The following is a 19,157-nucleotide window of genomic DNA, read 5'->3' on the forward strand; positions in this document are numbered from 1 at the left end:
CAAACAAATGAACAAATTCTGTCTGGAAGAGCAATTGATTAAAAGAATGAAAAACATCTCCACCAAAATGAAGCGTTGCTAAAATAATAAAAAGAATGAACGCAAAATGTAACTAGGTGAGAGGGCACAGGCCTCGGGACAGGGCTAAACAGTGTGCCTGTGTAAATACTAAAATAACCTCATGACAAAGCGGAGGACGCTTCTTCTAATACCTCGCAGCCAACACCTGTAACGACTGGTAGCAACACCTCAGAACCTCCCCCCTTCCTCATGAACTTCAAGACAAAAATATAGAGTTGGTGGAAAAGCGCCTTTCTTTCTCTACTGCAGCATCTGCTTTGTAATGCCAAGTCATGTGTCTGTAGCTGAGACACAAGTTCTTCATAATGTCAGTATTCCAAGTTTTGAGTTTTTCTTCACATAACGACAAAAATGCAGCATCCATTTCACCTTTATCCAAAATGGGGTCGGCTGCGAAGCACAAGAGGAGACAACCAAAAAAGTATATTATAGAAGAATGAGTTATCCATGTTGCCTGGCACGAGGCAGGAGTGTGGAATTCCTATAGCCTGACTCCCGGGACATATTGTTAGGGGTCAAGAACAACCCGTTTGCATGTTTATTTTGTCCTTGGAATAAGTAGGCCCAACTCCCTGCAGCACAAACCCTATGGGTGTCAGTTTACAGTACCACATTTGGATCAGGGAAGGGCATTGTCTGCAGTTAGGGTAATATTTGTGCCTATATGTTAATGCTATTTGAACTTGTTTATATGGTTCATTAATGCAATGCCTTTTATTGTTAGGATGATTTCTTTAAGGAAATGTTGTAAGCTTGGACTGCACTGCTGACTGTGGTCTCAGTATAAAAATGTGTGCACCAGTTTGCAAAATTCAACAATATGAGGATACGTATAATGCTCCCAGAATTCTCCCTAATTAGATGCAGATATTTGCAGGAGCTTGAAAGCAAGATTAATGAGTCTTTGCTTTCAAATTAAATGTTCACAGAAATGCATCTAGGGGAAAAAAAAGTTTTGCTAAGTTACTTTGAAATGTTAGCTTCCATTTCTTTGAAGCATCATCTACTAAAATGTGTTGATGCATGCTAGTATTCCCAAAAAAATATTAATATATTGCAAAATCAGTACAACCAGTTTCAATCATTGGCAAAGCCTATAGATCCGACATTGGTAGTCAGCCTTTTGGTTTTATTAGTGCGTATCTTGTTTTGACATGGTTTCTGTAAAATGTTATTGTTGTAGGAGCTGCAAGGCCCTCACTATTAAAACAAATATAGGCAAAAAGCAATAGTGTTTTTTGAGACCAAAAAAGCACACATTGCCACAGTAGTCTGGCTCTGAACAAAACCACTTTGTGTGCCAATATGCTCCTTGTGAATAGAGTAGAATGCTGTACCTCACTTTGAAGCCACTCTTTAGTTAGAGATCGAATTTTAATAAAAACAAAAGGTCATGGTGAACTCAAGACCTAATTGGGGGCCCAATTCTTAAATAAAGTCTCAGAAGTGCACCCATGATATATGCTGTTGCATTAGTGCAGATTTACAGCTTTCATGAATTCACAGTAATTTGCAGAAGTAGGCCAGAAATTCATACTCCTAGAAGATATTTGTGAACTGCATTTTAGCATGAGCAAATATGCATTTGTAGATTTTGCTAATGCGAAACACTGTTGAACGTTTAAAAGTTCTCTTTCCCTCCTTCTGGTGCTTCCTGGGTGTAGCTTGCACTATGCCATACATTAAAAGCTAGGACTAGATTATGAAGAAGGCAGAGTTTAAAAGCACCCTTGCTGTTGTGGTCTTCGATTTGATGTAATGCACATACTCCGTAAGTAAAGATATAATTGAAAACACAGTTTATCGTGCGACATTGGTCTTAAGATCTTCTGAATTCAGTATATTGAGTTGGTAACTGAAAATCTAGGAAGACCAACCATATTTACATTACTATTAGAGTTAACGTGCAATAACATGGTCTGGATTGAACACAAGTTTATGGAGGCTAGGCGCCAAAAGAGAAATGTGGTGGAAATTTTAAAGCTCACTATTAAGGAACATGTAGAGATCCGAACAACTATGGGTTTAGAACCCAATCTTGACCTAGTTATTTTTTTCTGGGAGAATACCCTACTTACTAGGGTTAGACTGTGTTCTATTAGACACCAACTGACTTAGTTGCCCCTGACACAATCAGATACAGCTTCTATACCCACAGGTTCCTGTGATACATCCTCACATTGTGCAGGTTGTAAGGGTAATTTTCCCATAAACATTTATTCTTAGGATATGAAGCTTTACGTAAGCATTAATTTTTTTCTGTCTTGGCTCTAAACAGTGCGCATGCATGGTCTCTAAAAGAGACATGTTGTATATACTTTGGGGGCTTCAACCTGCCCTTTGGGTTCCCATTTGCTGGCTCCATTGTTGCTTTCCTATTCTTTCTCCTCATTTGTCCATGGCATGACTTCTTCAGTTTGCTGCACTCACATTACTTCCCTCTTACCATGCCTTCACTCTTTCTGAATTCAAGATATGCAATTTTTATTCCTCATTCAGTGTGGTTAATTTTTGGTTTCTTTAGTTCCTACTACCCATAGTCACATTTCTTACTTCAGTACAGAGCCTTATTAAGAGCTGGTGCTTTGGCCAGATGCCTGTGTTAAATTGCTAAAATTCTTCTGTTTGGCGGCGGCCTCTGAGTAGATGTCGCCTCAGTGTTTAGCACGAGGCCAGCAGGTATCTGTTGCCCTATTCTGAAAAGATATAACACATTGTTTAGCAACTTTTGTTTGTTTTATTAAAACTCTCCTTAAAAACTGTAGCAAGAGGTTATCCGGCGAGGGATTTGAAAATCCTTGAAAAAAAAAAAAAAGAAGGCAAAGGGTAATTTCTTTCCTTGCTGAATGTATGAAATCGCTCCCCTCTCCCTTTTTATGGGCAAGAGCAAAGTGCTCCGTCCATAAAGTAATCTCTCTTTGGGCTTCAAACCACGCCCCGGTCACGTCAGTCTCTCTCATTGGTTCCTGGGCTTGCCCTTTAAAATCTGCTTGCTTTTATTTGTGAAAGGCATGCAGACGTCATGCCTTTTCCGGTGTTTAGCCTCCCTACACAGCACCGGTAAACTACTAGAAACATATTAGGCTCGATGGTTTGAGCCTGGTTTCTGGACTACTTTATCTGTTAATTTTCCCCGCAGTGCGATCGCGCTGGGGTTTACATAGCGCGATTGCGCTCCGTTTTTTGGTTTTCAATTTCAGCACAATCGCGCTGCATTTTACATAGCGCGATCGCGCAGTTTTTTCTTTTCTTTTTTTTTTTTTTTTTTTAATTTGTGTGGCAAGAAAAGTTAGGTTAGGAGTTTACAATGCAAATAGCTCCAACTCGAGCAAATGCGAGCTCCGTTGCATTGAAAATGCTTGTTTTTTTTTCTTTTTGGTTTTGTTTATATGGGAGATTCGTGCTCTAAAAATACTCCCTGGTTAATTTAGAGCATTTAGATAATCCTCCTTTTATTGTGTATTTCTACTCGGTTTGTTTTGAACTGAATTCACATAACGCAGCTGGATATGTGAAATAGACTGTTTCCAGTATTTGAGAACAGTTCAGCAAAAAATAGCAAATGATTCTTCAAAAGGAAACCATGCTCTCAGAAATCTAATATAAGGACTCTGTTTTCTTATTTGGAGGACATTAAGGAAGCAAGTGTAAAATGCTGCACGGTTTACAGTTATCGTAGACTCTTAAGGAAATTCAAAATGTACACAGGAAGAGCTTCCTGAAAACTAATAGAATGTATTTCACCTCCGTGAGCATTCCTAAAACATGGACTATGCATTGGAAGGAAGCTTTCTTCGACCGTGAAAACACAAGCATGCAGGTAACAAAAGACACAAGAAATACATCAGAACATATTACTATGTTTTAAAGGGTACATGCTTCGATGCCTGACGTGCTGTGGTTTTAAAAACAAATTTGTCAATGTATTAGAAGCCATTTATTTCGAATACGTAGGTGTATGCCGACTATACTTTTATGGCTTTGGTTTTTATTATTTACACTGTGTATGTGTATATGCACGATGTATATGAATTGCTATTGTTTCACAGTTAGTGCTTTTACAATCATTAACTCATAAGAGTGACGTTTTCCCTAGGAATTACAGGTTTCTCCTCCCTCACTCTCCTCCACTCCCCTCCGCAGCCATAAAGTCCCTGGAATTAGTATCCTCATCACTACAACCACCTGGATGAGAGTCTGATTCACAACTGAAAGTTACTGGAGATTTTTTTGTAGCATCCTGTGTGTCCTAGTTACCCTCCTGCTGCCAAAAAATGCCTCTCAGTGAACTTCTACATAGATGAAGTCAGCTTAGAAGTAGTTGCCAGGATGCCCGGGCAATAGAAAGTGCCACCGGTAAAGCAACCAGCATCCATGAGGCTAGAGTGCACATATTGCTTTGAAGTGCAGTACGCGATGACTTTTTAGCTACAGGTAAACAACTACTTTTTTTTTTTGTTTGTTTGACTGGTACGCAGGTTTGAAACAAATACCGGTAAAACACCAGCTGTTTGAAAAGGAAAACTTTTGGCCCTGAAAATATCCAGCAAGTAAACATTCAGCAGTACCTGCAGGTTGTCTGCGTGCCTTCTGAGCAGCAATTTGCAGGTGGCCGTGAAGGGACCTTTTTATTTAAAATTCGAGCCAGGGCCAAAACAAAGGCCGAAGTTAAGTGGCCATCAGGCGGGCCCCCTTTTTTTTTTCTTGTTGGAGCTATCTGAAGCCTCGCACCTACCTGCAAATACAGTGGAAGGGAAACAAAGGTTGTTGCCCCTTGATGAGTACTTAAGAGAGGCATGATTTTGACTTTGGTTAGTAGTCCCTGTATACAAGACATGTGCATGCCTGTAAAATGTCAGATGTGTTGGTCTGTTCCTGTATTTACACAAGTAGCAATTTAAATATCAACATCTTGTGTGTGTGTTTTTTATTTTTATAGTGCTACTTATCCGAATGCAGGGTGTCAGAGTGCTTTCCATCACATGTACACATTGTGCAGTGACAATAAATCATCACAAGTGATGGATGTGGGTGCCAAACCGCTGTGATAGATGTAAAGTAGAAGTGGCTCCCATCTGGTTTTGTCAGTGGCCTGTATTGTTACTCTGATTTTGATTAACACTTTTTTCCTCTGCAGGAACTGTCTATTCAGGGCACTTGGTGACCAGCTGGAGGGCCACTCACGCAACCATTTGAAGCACCGCCAGGAGACCGTCAACTACATGATCAAGCATAGACAGGATTTCGAACCCTTCGTTGAAGATGATGTACCTTTTGATAGACATGGTGGGTATGTCTCCTGCACTGGTAGAAACTGTAGGCTGTTGACCAGGAAAAGAGTATGTAAGGGGACTTATGTGGTGGCAAAATTTTATGGTGTGTAAGAGAATATATTTTGTGACCTAAAAAATGCGGCCCAGGTTCAGGTGTAGTCCCTTATTGGCCAAGGGAAGGGACTGGATGTGAGTCATTGTAACGAAGGGCACTTGCAGGGCCGGCTTTAGTACTGTTTGCACCCTGTGCCACTATCTTTTTTTTGCACCACCCCCAAAGACCACCTCCTCAGGTTCCCGCACTACCACCCGACAGAAGTGCCCCTCATCTCTCCATAGCCCCTCCCCCACGTACCTTTTATTTGTTTCTAAAGCTCTGGTAAAGGCTAGCTGTACTAATTCACTCAGCTAGCCACATAAAATAGTTATTTTCTTTGCAGCAGGCATATTAACCTTCTGCTCTAATTTATGTGGAGTCAAAACTGCCACTGGACAAAACCTCAATCGCTCTCGGTCAGGAAGATTAATCACAAAAGTTATCTGGACACTTTTATTGTTGCCTAAAAGCTGGACGCACAAGGAACTTTGCTTTAGGTACTTTTAAATTGTAAGTTATTGTTAAACCAGTGCCCCACTTCCTAAGGTCAGCACCCCCCTCCAGGTCAGCGCCCAGTACAGCTGTACCAGTCGCACCTCATCTAAAGCCGGCCCTGGGCACTTGTCTAGAGGTCAGGCAGAGCCTTGTGACTGTGAAGTCCTAAATGGGCTGCGGACTAGGAGGTAGACCTGTGAAGGAAGTGTGTTGTGGTATAAAAGGAGATTAGTTCTTGTGAGCACAGTGGCGGAAAAAGGGTGAAGACTTGTTTGTGGTGTCAAGACATGAATGAGGGGATGTTGCACCCTTTTGTCAGGAAAGGCATGCTCTTTTGAGATACGAGATGGTGACTTATGACTAAGTGCATGGGAAAATAAAGGAGAAGTGTCACAGAGAAGGCGTGTTTTTTTTTTTTTTTTTTTTTTTTTTTTTTTTTTTAATACAAGAAAAACCTTTTGGCAATGAAGTCTTTTGAAAAAGGAGGCTAATTCTGGTGATTGGGAAGCAGTGCAGTAGAGCTTTGTGACTGGGGAAGGATATTTGGATTGGAAAAGACATTAAAGCAAGTGGTACCTCCCTGACAGATCGTAGATCCTTGTGATGGGGGGGAAAAGCACAAAGGAGGAGAAGATTCCTGATGGTGCAAGCATATGAAAGGGAGTGAAACCTTATGATGGGGAGCAGGAGGAGACGTAGCCTTGTGCAAAGAGCCTGCAGTGCAGGAGGGAAGGTGCAGCCTTTTGATGTGTAATACACCCAACCGCAGGTGGCTAGGATTGAGGATCAGGTAGAGCATTGTCAGAAGGAGTTCATGGGGATGAATAAGTAAGTAGTTAAAACCTTGGTAACTTCGAAAATGTTCTGGGGGAATAGAAAAGTTGAATCATTGACTATGAAATTGTACCTGTTAGGTGGAATGTAATAATTAAAGGGTGTTTTTGTTGGGCTGGAGTTGGATTCTTACAACCGAGAAAGTAGATGTTTGGTTTGGGTAGAACAGTCCCCTGGGGGTCCGCCAAGCATCCTCAGGGGGTCTGTGACTACTTAGAAAATTAAATAGATGAATAAGGTGTATACAAATAAGCTAAATGTAAAATTGAAAATTTTTAAAAGTACTGTAAATATGACGGAATTGGAAATTGGAGGCTAAAAGTTAAAGTAGTATCTTAAGATTGATTTGTGAGAGGAGTGCAGGTGCATCAAACAGAATATAAGTGGCCTTAAATGTAGAAACGCCAACCTTTCTATTTTTTTTTTCTATTTATGTGTTTGAGAATTGAATAAATGTGTCATCATTTGTGTATTTGCTTGATGAATGCTTTTGTACTGTATTTTTTGTGTATTGTTTTGCAGTTCAAATCATCAAATGTTTAGGCCAGGGTCCCCAGCTTCCAATAGTGACACAGTGGGGGTTCCCGGGTTCCAGTAATGACTAAGTGGGGGTCCTCAGAAGTCAATAGGTTGGATCGACTGGGGAAGAACATTCCGAAAGAGTGCAGGGTGGGCAGAGAGGGAAATTGTGAGGAGGAGAATTTAAAGAGAAGGGCGATAAAAGTGTGAGGGGTACAGTCCCCTAATTGAGAAAACATTTTGGGGCAGGAAACCAGGCATCCCTGTCTCTAGGAAATGTGTGGTAAAGAATAACGTGAAGCATTGTGTTAGATTCAATGCATTTGGTGGGAGGGTTATAGTGCTTGGTAAGGTGTAAAGCATGCAGAGGAGGAGAGGATGCAGGTTGTGATTTGGGATTTGGAACTTAATGTATAGGGGGGACTTTTTTTTAATTTTTTTTTATATATACTCGATTTATTGTTTTTTTAACACAATCCAGTCCATTATATGAAATACAGTACCACCCCAGAGGACGAGGGTCCAGTTAGCCCCACAGTTCGACTTTGTTGAATTAGACATTAGCTCAGCCTATGGTATGCCAGCCACCCCCCGCTTCCCCAAACACTCGCCTCCCCTATACTTTTCTATTTTTCTGCCAACCGCCCTGAGAGATGTGAATAGGTTTTCCCTGTTTGACGACCCTGTCCATCGCCATTTTCCATCTGGCTCAGGGAGGAAGAGAATGGAGAAGTCCAGAATTTGGCAATGTCTCTCTTGGACAGAGTTGTGCCGATCCCAAAGAGGGTGCAGTACGAAGAGGGACTTTTAGCGTCAGCTGAGTTATTTTCCAGTGTGTGTTTTGAATGCCAATATGTAGAACAGTGAGAATACGCTGTACTTCCTCTTGGCACTAGAAGCGCAGCACAGTGCAACAGAAACAGGATGTAGACTAGAAGACAGGGTGCCTATGAGACTTACATAGGCAACTAGTGGATTCGTAGGAGACACTGTAGAGTTGCTCCTAGACATTTAATTTTTTTTTTCTTTTTAGTTGCCAACTTGGAGAAGCCAGGGACCTTTGCTGGCAATGATGCAATCGTAGCATTTGCACGAAATCATCAGTTGCAGGTTGTGATACACCAGCTGAACAATCCATTGTGGCAGGTAAGAGCTGGCGACCACAATAGCCTCATCCGAGTAGTGTCGTGTGTGAGGGTTGAATAAGATTTGGCAGGCCTTATGTGTGTAAGCAGGAAGTCTGCTTTGGAGAGTGGCTGAATGGCACTGGTTTCTTGTATGCTTTGGACATTTTGGTCAAGATGGAAAGTGGAGTGCAGTTAGCCTTTCTGTTGTGGTGGACTCTTGAACATTGATTGGTGTGCCTTAAGATAATGTTATGGTATGTATATTTGACAGTCCATTTTCATGGGCTTTTCACACTGCTGAATGTTTCAAAATGACAGTTTTTGTCGTGTTCTGCATCATCGCAGTAGAACGTAATTCACGGAGTGCAGGATAGGATTGTGATCATACATGTGTATTCATTGTTCCAGTGCTGGTGTATTCCATGTTCCTTTATCAGTGTTTTTTCTATGTCTGAGTATTCACTGCCCCATTGCTTCACTCTTCCTAATGTCAGCCCATGATCCCCCCTGTATTGGTGTATCTCTCTCGTTAGTCTTTTTGTTGTGTAATCCTATTCTACCTTGTGTTCCTCCATTTCTCGCCTATGAACGTGTCTGTAGGGTGCGATTGACATATGCCAGCCTCCTGATTTTCTCACTCTAACAGGCAAGACATATTTGCATTCTTACCACAGGTTGTCAGTCAGTGCACATGATATTGGATGCTGCAAATCCATAGGTAGCCAACCCCCGTGGACACCAACTCCCCAGCTTTTTCACAAATTGTTTTCCCAAACTCGTGGGAGTCCTGTGCTGAGTTCTCTGGGGCTCCCGATAGGAATCTAGGGTTGAGCACTGGTCTCCGTGTGATCGAGGCACACCAAAAACGTTCTTTTTCTATTTGACCCCTGGGGAGGTACAGAAGGTCATGGTACCCTTATCCTGCCCCATACCTTTTTTGTGTTTTTTGAATTTACAGGACACTGTAACCAAGTCCTGTAATGGCAGCTGCACCATTTTTGTTTAGGTTGCCGTCAGCCAGTCAGTGTGAGCTCCCGTTGGACTTGCAGGAGCCCCCTGCTCTTCCAGGAGTGAGTCCTGATGGGGGGAAAAACAGCCCCTCCAGATGATTGGATAGCACACTTATAGTGGGTCACTAAAGTCCAGGCCACAAATAAAGAAACCTTAAATTCTGAATTTATCGTGTCGCATTTGTTGCACTTCAAAGGCAGAGGTCAAGTGTTGGCCTGTGTCCTCTGCTGCTTACTTTTTAACACCGAAACTGGTCACTTTGCAGCCAGAGGAAGAAAAATAAAGTGAATTGTGGCATGCCATGGTACATAAAGTGTGAAAGGAAAGCTGGAGGGTGGCGCTTTTTTTTTTTTTTTTTTTTTTTCTTTTCTTTCTCCCCCCCCTTAACACACAACTACATGTAAATACCAGTAAAGGAACTGTACAAATTCAACAGTTAAGAAAACAACATAAAGCAAATTTTTTGGTAATTCTAAAGTGTGAAGAAAACTAAATTTCAGTCTGAGCAGAAGAAATCAAGACACGTTACTTGGTGATGCACAAATAATATTCACTGAAACCCCATTTACATATATTATCATTTGTGTGCAATATAGTTTTATCAACAAAACTGTCTGTCAAATTTAGTGACCATTTAAATGGAAAATGTATGGTCTGCAAATAACAAAACATTGGTATGTCTCAGGTTTTAAGGCAGGCTCCAGGCAGCAAAGCAGTCTTGCAGAGTGCACAGCAAGTCACTGCAGTAGGCAGTCCTCTGAGAACCCTACAGCATCTCCAGAAAGTGAACTGAAGAGTGGGTCTGAGGGCCCTTTTTTTTTTTTTTTATACCAGGCACCTTCTCTAAAGCTTAGGGCAAGTTTCTAGAGTTTTCTCCTTAAAGTGCTTTGAATTTCCTTGACTGTCTGTAGGAATTCACAAAGTCTAACAGCCCTTTACACACTGTCATGTGAGCTCGGACAGGCTGGAGGCACGTTTGTATTTGTGTGCTGTGAATGGATGTGTGCGTGTGTATGTGCTTTTGAAAGGTGGGTGGATGTGTGCGCGCTTGTGAATGGATGGAAGTGAGTGTGTATAAATGGCTGTGTGTGTTTGTGTGCATGTGCGTTGAAGAGTGTGTGTTTGCGTCTACCCTACTACTACTACACATTATGACCTGGCTTGTGAGGTTCTAGAGATAACATCCATACTTGTCATAGGGATTGCTTAGTTGTCCTGTAATGTGACAGACCTCTCAGATTTGGCCTGCCAGTCTCCATGTCAGTGTTTATTTTGCAGTGTTTTTCTGATGTCTTTTGAATAAGTCTGTTGATGTGTTGGCGATAGTACCTCTGCTTTCTTGAATGTGTGTTCCATATTAATCTGTCTGAGATACAAGTATTCCTGACCCTCTGTACCCAACTCCCAGCCTTCCTTATTTCACTATGTGATCGTTTTATAAACCAAGTATCCTGCCACCTCCTGCATCAGTGTACCACTTGTTCGATTGTGCTTCAAGTCTATTCCCAGAACCAGTTTATGAATCACCCTCACGTTTTTGGTGGGTCTACCTGTTCTGGTGTCAGGCTTCCCTTTTCAGTGTTATCTCTCTGTCCCACTTTACCTCCTGAGCCACTGTCAGCACATTTGTTGTAAGTGGATTCCTCACTATTTTGTTGGTGAATTGCATGATCTCATCTAGATGCGTACCCTACACCAGTGTCGGTCTACACCCTTTTCCACTGTTGTGTTTCAAGTACTCTGACATGGACAGGTGCAGGGACATGCACTTGTGCTCCTTCTCCAAGATCAATATTTCTGCCTGTACAGCCAAGAATTGGACAGGGAGTTGATTGGTTGAAGGAGGGGAAAGCAAGCCAGGAAAATGCTGATTGCACATCCACTCAGTTCCTTAAGAGTGCAGCCTTATGCTATTATAGAGCCATTAAAGCTCTTTGTAGGGTGCTCATGGACATGCCATGGTACAGCCAGATGCCAAAGCAGCTTGGCCTCAGTAGCCCGAGCCCTCGACAGGACTCTATACTGCTGTGCTAGCTGCTTCAGTGAAACCCAGCTGGTGGAGTTTTACAGAACACTTCTGTTGTCACTTATGTCTTGTTTATCCCTCCCCGTGAGCACATCAGGTTCGTGGAACAGACAAGCCTGGTGCCCAGGAGCTGCATATTGTGTATCGCTATGGAGAACATTATGACAGTGTGAGGCGCCTTAATGACAACTCGGAGACTCCTGCCTACCTCCAGACTCAGGTGCGTGGGCGACAGAAGGGCGCCGTCAACGTCTTTCTTTTTCCTGCTCTGATAACTACTGTTGGGGAATGTATTATTCCCTTGTCTATCGTTCTGCTGTTTCTCATTCCATATCCCAATTTCCAGAGCTGTTGCTTTTGGCTGCTCTCCCTGGGCTTCTTGTCCCTTGTTGCTCTCTCCTGACCTCTTGCCCCCGGCTGCTCGCGCTGGTTCTCTCCCAGAGTGCACTTCTCCCAGAGTGCGCTGGCACGCTCCCGGAGTGCTTCCCTTCTGGTCTGATTTTCTTAACCTGTATTTATCTTCTTGTTCTTACAGATGCTTTGTAACGATGATTTGAATTGGAATGAAAGAAACCAGCTGCAAAGCCTTGGGAACGAGACGGAGGATTGGGGTGATGAGGGCTGTCAGCAGGAGCTGGATGACGCAGTGCACAAAGTGCGCAATGCAACAGGCTGCTCGGTCAGTGGAGATAAATGTTGTGAGGGAAAGATAGCTGATGGTAGAAAAGCTACAGTGGTGTATCAGAGCTAGCATTGGGGACTTGTTGGTGGACATTCATGCAGGCACATGTGTAGATGAAGATAAAAGTTACATATCATGTCCATGGGCTGGCTGAATGGGGATCAAGGTGTTTGGTCTGGTGCGCTACTACCTAAAGAAACAGACTCTTCTGAAAGATGGTCAGGGGTTTGCTAATCGAGATGCTTCTGTCTGCATATAGAGCTAAGCCTAGTGGGATATCAAATTGCATCCAAACTGTTTTATTTGTAAACGTTCTTGTAATGCTTACATAGTACATAGAAAATGGAAGAACCTTTAACAGCACAATCTTAGTATGAGCGTTTTTGGAATGGCTACCAGATTGTTTTAGTGACACTGATTTATTTCCGTTTTATGACTGCTATGGGATTTCTTTCTTTGTGCAGGATATTAACCTAATCCTGCAGAATCTTGAAGCTGAGAGCTATGATGTCGAGTCTGCTGTTTTCGCCATTCTACAGACCGAAGAATTAAGCAGAATAGGTAAAGTATTACTGGTGAGACAGCCTGTGGTTCTTGATCTTTTCCTGCCGCGATGTCACCCGAAGGCTTTCATGGCTGCTGCCCCCATATCTGCCTTGCCAGTGGATTACCCCAATAGTTGTGGGACATGTGCACACCCATCGCTGAGCCAAACTACTGTGTATTGCTGGCTGATTGAATTAGCTGTGTTCACCTATGGCAATGGCAATATTTGACTGTCTGCAACACTGTGTCTTAAACAGAGGCTAGTATCACTTTCACGCTTGTTGCCTGTGGCAGCAGCAAATACCCCAGACTAGCTACAGCGTCTCCCAACTGAAGGCAACATCCACTGCATCCTCATTTAGTTGTAGCTGCTGTGCATACTTGTTTGTGGCTGTGCCAGAGGGCAGCAGGATAGATTGTAGGCCTTAATGTTCGTCATCCTCCAGTGTCCTTTTACTGGTGAAGGTCCCTTGGTGGGCTACAGCTGTTGTGTAATCTGGCTTGCTAGGAGACCTGTCATGGTTATCTAGTGGTTACCAGTGTCCCCTTTCCATTTGGTAGCATCCCTCAGCAAGCTGGTAGTGTCCCAAAGCGTCCCCAGATGGCTAACAGTGGTGCCCTTCGGGTGTCTTACGGTGATGCTCACTAGTAGTGTCTGCAGCTAGCTTGTGGCATCCCCCATCAACCACTTGCTGGCTGCTGGTATCACCCAAGATCTGGTTTAAGTCATTTTCTGTCTGACTGGTTGCTTGTGCCAGATTTACCAAGCTTCTTTCTGGTTATTGCTGCATCTCTTTAATATTGTCAGTGTGCTTTGCTGCATCCGCACCTCTCAAAGTCTTTGCTGACTTGATGTAACTATTATTTTTCCTTCAAATCCTCTGACAGATGCTGATGTTGAATCTGTAAAGCAGCAAGATCCAAGTCTTTCACCTAGCAGCCCAGCTTCTTGTGAAGATGGTGTAAAAGGAAGTGGAAACTTCAGTAACCAGGGGAATGGCCAGAACAAAGTTGATAATCAGCTCATGAAACAGAAGAGTCAGGAACATCGGGATGGTAATGCTAGACCAGTAGATCCACTGGTCAGCCACAGTGAGGAAAATGCAGCAGCCCGAAACAGACACCAGAAGGTAAATTGCAAATCTACATCATCTTCCGAAACCCACATCCACAGTGTGAACAAAGATCATATTCCCACACCTTCTAGCACATTTCAAGTGCATATGTCAGCCCGTTCTCTTGGGTGTTCCATAATCCACACCCCTACCCTTTCTGGGTCTTGAGAACTTTACTCTGCACTTTCCGTGTCCTTAGTCACATCCACACTTTAGGTGAAGTCAATTTAAACCAGATTTTTAAGGCATTTTTGGGGGGTTCGGGGAGATCTGAGTTGCTGATTATTCTGTGAATGTTGTAAGGAGGCTTCTTCTGCAAATCTGTTGGTTTTTTTCATTCTGACGCATGAGTACTGGATTTGTAGTAACTTTAAAATGGTTAAAATCATATTTTGTTGGCCAGTTTCACTAACGGCAACCAGCCATCTTAAAGACGTCTTCTGACCATTTCAGGAGTGACTCCTACATGCGCTACGAATCTTTCAGTAAATTTATTTTCTACTTTTTCAAATTTTATTGAAAAATTGCTGCTATGGATGCATTTTATGTCATTTCTAAAAATGATATTCTAAGATAGCGGACGTGGGTGCGGTCACATTTGTGATGGCCATCTCCATAAAAAAAAAAGCACTGGCAAAGCATTAGGTTTCAGGGCTGAGCAAATAGAAGATGTTGCCTCATATTGACATATTTCCATTGAGATCATCATAAAAATGTTTTATAAAAATGTGTTTTCGGATCCTGTACCTTGGTGAGACACTCCAATGTTTATGAATTCAAATGAGTTGCTATGATTAAATCAATAACGTCAACTCCGTAACTATTCATATTGTAAAAGGTAAGTGATCACAGGGAACTGGAAACCTTTGTGCTTAAAACTCTAGCATGTTTCCAGTGGAGACTTTTTAAAGATCCATGGTGTCTGAGGAGGGAAGAGGTGCTATGAAATAGTCACCCCTTAATATAAAAGGCAAGAAACATTCACAATACCATAATCTCTCAGAAGCTATAACAAGCAGTACACAGGCTGCTTAAAAAGGCAATCTTAAGTGGAACCGTGAAAATATTTTGTCACCAACATTTTTTTTTTTTTTTTTTTTTCCCCCCCCATTCACTAGCTATCCAACAAACAGCGGAAAGAGCAGCAGCGTCAAGAGAAGAAGCGGCGGCAGGAGGAGAGACATCGACAAAAAGTATCGGAGAGCCGCAGGAATAATGTGGACAACAATAAAAGCGAGATGCCCAGCGAAGGACAGGTCACTCTGGTTAAAACCTTTTCAGCACTCACCATCTGACCAATTTGGACTTGGAGAAACATACTTATTTTCAACATACTGCAAAATATTTAAAAGGAGAGTCTCTTGATAAACCATTCGATGTCTCCTGCTCTCTGACAAAGACCCATCCAACATCTGTTTGGGAGATATGGTACAGTCCCAGATCAACCTGGTGCCCATGTAGCTCTCCTCGGATTTTCCTTCTAATTTTCTACATTTGGACTAGTTTAAATTATATTTTTATTAAATCTTCCCTATGGGAATGTGATTTTGTTCTATTTCATAATCTTATGGACACTGTCACTGCTGAGTGATGTGGCAATTCTCATGCAGAAATCACCCTATACAAATAAAGTGTTTAACATGGCCTTCCTCGTTTTAGTGGTCCCATTGGTAACACTTAACACGTATTTACCAGGTTCTGTTTTAGTGCTTACCTGCCTTTTTTGCTATTATTTGACAATCACTGATTTAATGGCTGATTCTGCGTCTACTGGCTGAACACAGGTGGTGTTCAAGGAGGGCAATAACTAATGCATCCACCCGCAAAGGTGAGTGACCGAAGTGCACTATTAATTGAAACTAATGCGATGCAGCTCACGTGCTGTCAGGTAACCAAACTGTACTATTGGACACTAAAGATGCTTTTTGTATTGGGTGTGCACCGTTTGATATTAATAACGAGGGGTGTGCAGAACTCACTGAATTTGACTTGGTGGAATTTTGCAAGTTTAAGAAAAATCAGCGAGATTCAGTGGAGTTCCGCCAACTGGCAGAAATAGGCATATCTTGCAGCTTGTGCTGCGATTTAGCACCTGCAGTGCGTTCCACACTGAAAAATCAGCACAAACTGCACCATGCAGCATACCAGAGGGTGCAACTATTCAAGTTGATTTTGCTGCCAATCAAGTAGATTATTTTACTCTAGTGGCAGCCTTATGACTGCAAACGTTTGCCACTGCCTGCGTTGTAAAAATCTCACAGGAAGTCCTCCTAGCGACTGAAAATCACTTGTGCTGCCCAACTTACTAGTTTGGCATGCGCACAAGAAAATATACCGCTGCAAGGCCATTGGCAGAATTTGTCTGGAACGCTGTGTTACAAGAGTAACACGGAGTCTCCAAAATGCTGCCAATTCCGACAGCGGAATGTCATATTTTGCCCACCCCTAATCACCACTTTTGGAGCTAAAATGAGCATGTTTAGAGTGATTCTGTGTCAGGACGGGGGGGGGGGATGAGGGGGTTGTATCGCCTTCTCTGTACTTCACTTGGCGTCTTAGTCAGGGTCGGTACTGTGTGGGTATTCTATAACGCCCCCGAGGTCTGTACTCCATCAGCCAAGCAGGCCTTTCAGGGTAATTCATTCCCAAGCTAGATCTTCCCCAGATATAAACGTATGCCCTTAATTGTGCAGCTCTGGCCACACGTAAAACCTTTACTGGAACCCCCCCCTCCCCTTCTATCGGCAGACCTCTGACTGCAAAAATTGTTGATTGTAGTGTGCTGTTCAGCACCTTAAGCAGTCATTGAATGTGATTCTTGAACCCTCACAGCTCTCCGCCTGCACATACCAGTCTTGGCGCTGTTCTTCCCCACGTTTACATTACCTTGTTGCTATTAATTTCCATCCATGGAAGTCTCTTTTAATGAGCTCACTGGGGGGGGGAATGGGGGGGGGGGAGGGAATGCCCTCACTTACCTACCTTGGGAAGATGAGTTTTACGAGGCAGTGAACGCTTCCATCTATAGAGCAGTCAAGGAGGTCATGAGCCCCTTAGAACAGCTCCTCGTACAGCGAATGCACTAAGATACCCTGAGTGGCGCAGGAGGTTCCTGGGTCCTCCCCAACCCCAACTATCCAGATTCAGAAGCAGTGCCAGCCAAACTCCCCAAAAGGAGGGTGTGGAACTTGATGCTTTTGCATGCCTAAAACAGGCCTTTCTGGCTCCTGACTATCTGCCTTGCCCCCACCAAACCCAATGGAGCCACCGGAGCCCCTTCCCTTCTCCCTCTGTCTCCAGGACAATGATTCTCAATCTGACAATTACACTGTCTTCAAGACTGTGGCATCCTGACCTTGCCCCCGATGCCCCTAGCGAGCCTTCCACTGCAGCGCCAAATCCCTACATGCTAGAACCCAGTGATATAGTTCATCCCTGTTCTTCGGACGGGTCCCCAGGGAGAAAGCCCACTATGTAGCAAACCGCCTCCTCAAATCTCTCAAAAAAGAGTCGCTTTTGCCACTGCAGGAGCTGTAGTGGTCCTTAGAGGAATTGCTTCAGGATATCCTGTGGCATGGTCCACTACCACCAAGATAAACCTATTGCCTGAAGCAGTAGGAGGGTCAAGGGGGCCAACTATGTCAACCCCTACCCTTTCAAAGGGAACCCCAACCACAGGCAGTGGAATAAGGGGAGCCTTTGGTGTGCCACCAGTCTTGCCACTGGATTGGCAGGTCACACAAGACTTACAAAAATCCTTTGTGTCCTCTGACATCCTAGGCCAGTGAAACAGGGGGACAAGCCTTTCCCATGTTTTAATCTGACCCAAATGTCCAGCCAAGGGAATGTCGTGTGCCAGAGTTAGGAGGAACTCTCTGTATTGCAGGGGAATGACCAATCTGGCTGCTCCAGGTTTTGGGTCCCTTGCCTCTGTATACAAGAGGTTGTCATCCCAGTAAACTCTATGTGAGTCACTGACATCCCCATTTTGCTGTTTGACAGCTTGCTGTCTTAGACCCTCTAATGTGGGACAGGTTTGCTGTGCCACACTCAGCTCCTCCCTGGCAGGCCCCCTCCACCCAAAAGCTCAGCAGTGTCTGCTTCCAGCTCCTCTGGTGAAGGTTCTGCACAGGGGGGAAATTCTTCTTCCTCAGAAGTTGAATCATCTGTAGAGGGAGGGATAGTGGGTAGGGATTTACCCTTACTAACCCTAGCTTTAGGGAGCACTTGGTCCATTGTTCCAGGATCCAAGTCACCCTGTCCTTTTTGCTTTTTGGCCTGAGCCCTTGTCAAAGCAAAAATATGCCCAGCATTGCTGCATGAGCCTCCAACTCCACTTCTGCCCAAGCTGATGTCTCTAAATCATTCCCTAGTAGACAGTCTACAGGTAAATCTGAGGCAACCACAACTTTCTTTGGACCAGTAAACCCTCCCTCCCCCCCGTGAGCCCAGCTACTCCCTTGGATTGGCTATTAGTAGGTTTGCTCCCACCACCACTGCTATTACTAGGGGCACTAGAGGTTGCAGTAGGGGTTGTGGTAGTGGGAGGCTTGGTGCTTTTCTTTGGACAACTGGCATCAGTTGTCCAATGGCCTTTTACTTTACATAAATAGCACCATGGTTTCTTTACTTGATTAGAAGAGGATTTTGACCTACCACCCCCACCAGAGTGTTTTTGTGGGCCTGATGAAGACTCATTTTTAGATTTCTCCCCACCCTTGTCTGAAGACTTACCATCCTTCTTCTTGCCATCCTTGTCACCCCCTGTATGAACTTTTCTGTTCACTCTTGTTCTGACCCATTTGTCTGCCTTCTTTCCCAATTCTTGGGGAGAGGTCAGATCTGAGTCCACAAGATATTGGTGTAACAAATCAGACACACAGTTATTCAGAATATGCTCTCTCAAGATTAGATTGTACAGTATTTCATAGTCAGAAACTTTACTGCCATGTAACCACCCCTCCAAGGCCTTCACTGAATAGTCAACAAGGTCTACTGAGTCTTGTGAGGACTCTTTTCTGGTTTCTCTGAACTTAATCCTGTATTGTTCAGTGGTTAAGCCAAATCCATCCAAGAGTGCAGTCTTCAAAACTGTAAAATTATTGGCATCACTTTCCTTCACAGTAAGGAGCCTATCCATACCCTTTCCACTGAAAGATAGCCATAGGATAGCAGCCCACTGCTTTTGAGTGACCCCCTGTACCATACAGGCCCTCTCAAGTGCAGCAAACCACTTGTTAATGTCACCCCCTTCCTTGTAAGGGGGAACTATCTTATGCAGATTCCTAGAATCATGCTCTTTCACAGGATTACTATCTGGAATACTGCTGCTGCCACCATGGGGTCCAAAC

General features: G+C 43.4%; 1 protein-coding gene across 1 annotated transcript in view; it reads left to right on the forward strand.

The window, feature by feature from the left end:
• The window catches only part of OTUD3 (OTU deubiquitinase 3), a 35,582-nt gene extending 20,131 nt beyond the window's left edge, over positions 1-15,451 (forward strand). Inside the window, exons 2-8 of the mRNA XM_069240170.1 lie at positions 5,219-5,367; positions 8,333-8,445; positions 11,561-11,683; positions 11,999-12,142; positions 12,610-12,706; positions 13,580-13,821; positions 14,925-15,451. Of these exons, the coding sequence (XP_069096271.1) occupies positions 5,219-5,367; positions 8,333-8,445; positions 11,561-11,683; positions 11,999-12,142; positions 12,610-12,706; positions 13,580-13,821; positions 14,925-15,101 (1,045 nt within the window). The 3' untranslated portion in view covers positions 15,102-15,451. The remainder of the gene's footprint in view (positions 1-5,218; positions 5,368-8,332; positions 8,446-11,560; positions 11,684-11,998; positions 12,143-12,609; positions 12,707-13,579; positions 13,822-14,924) is intronic.
• The last annotated feature ends 3,706 nt before the right edge of the window (positions 15,452-19,157 follow it).

This window comes from Pleurodeles waltl, chromosome 6 (genome assembly GCF_031143425.1).
Source record: "Pleurodeles waltl isolate 20211129_DDA chromosome 6, aPleWal1.hap1.20221129, whole genome shotgun sequence".
Lineage (NCBI taxonomy): Eukaryota > Metazoa > Chordata > Amphibia > Caudata > Salamandridae > Pleurodeles > Pleurodeles waltl.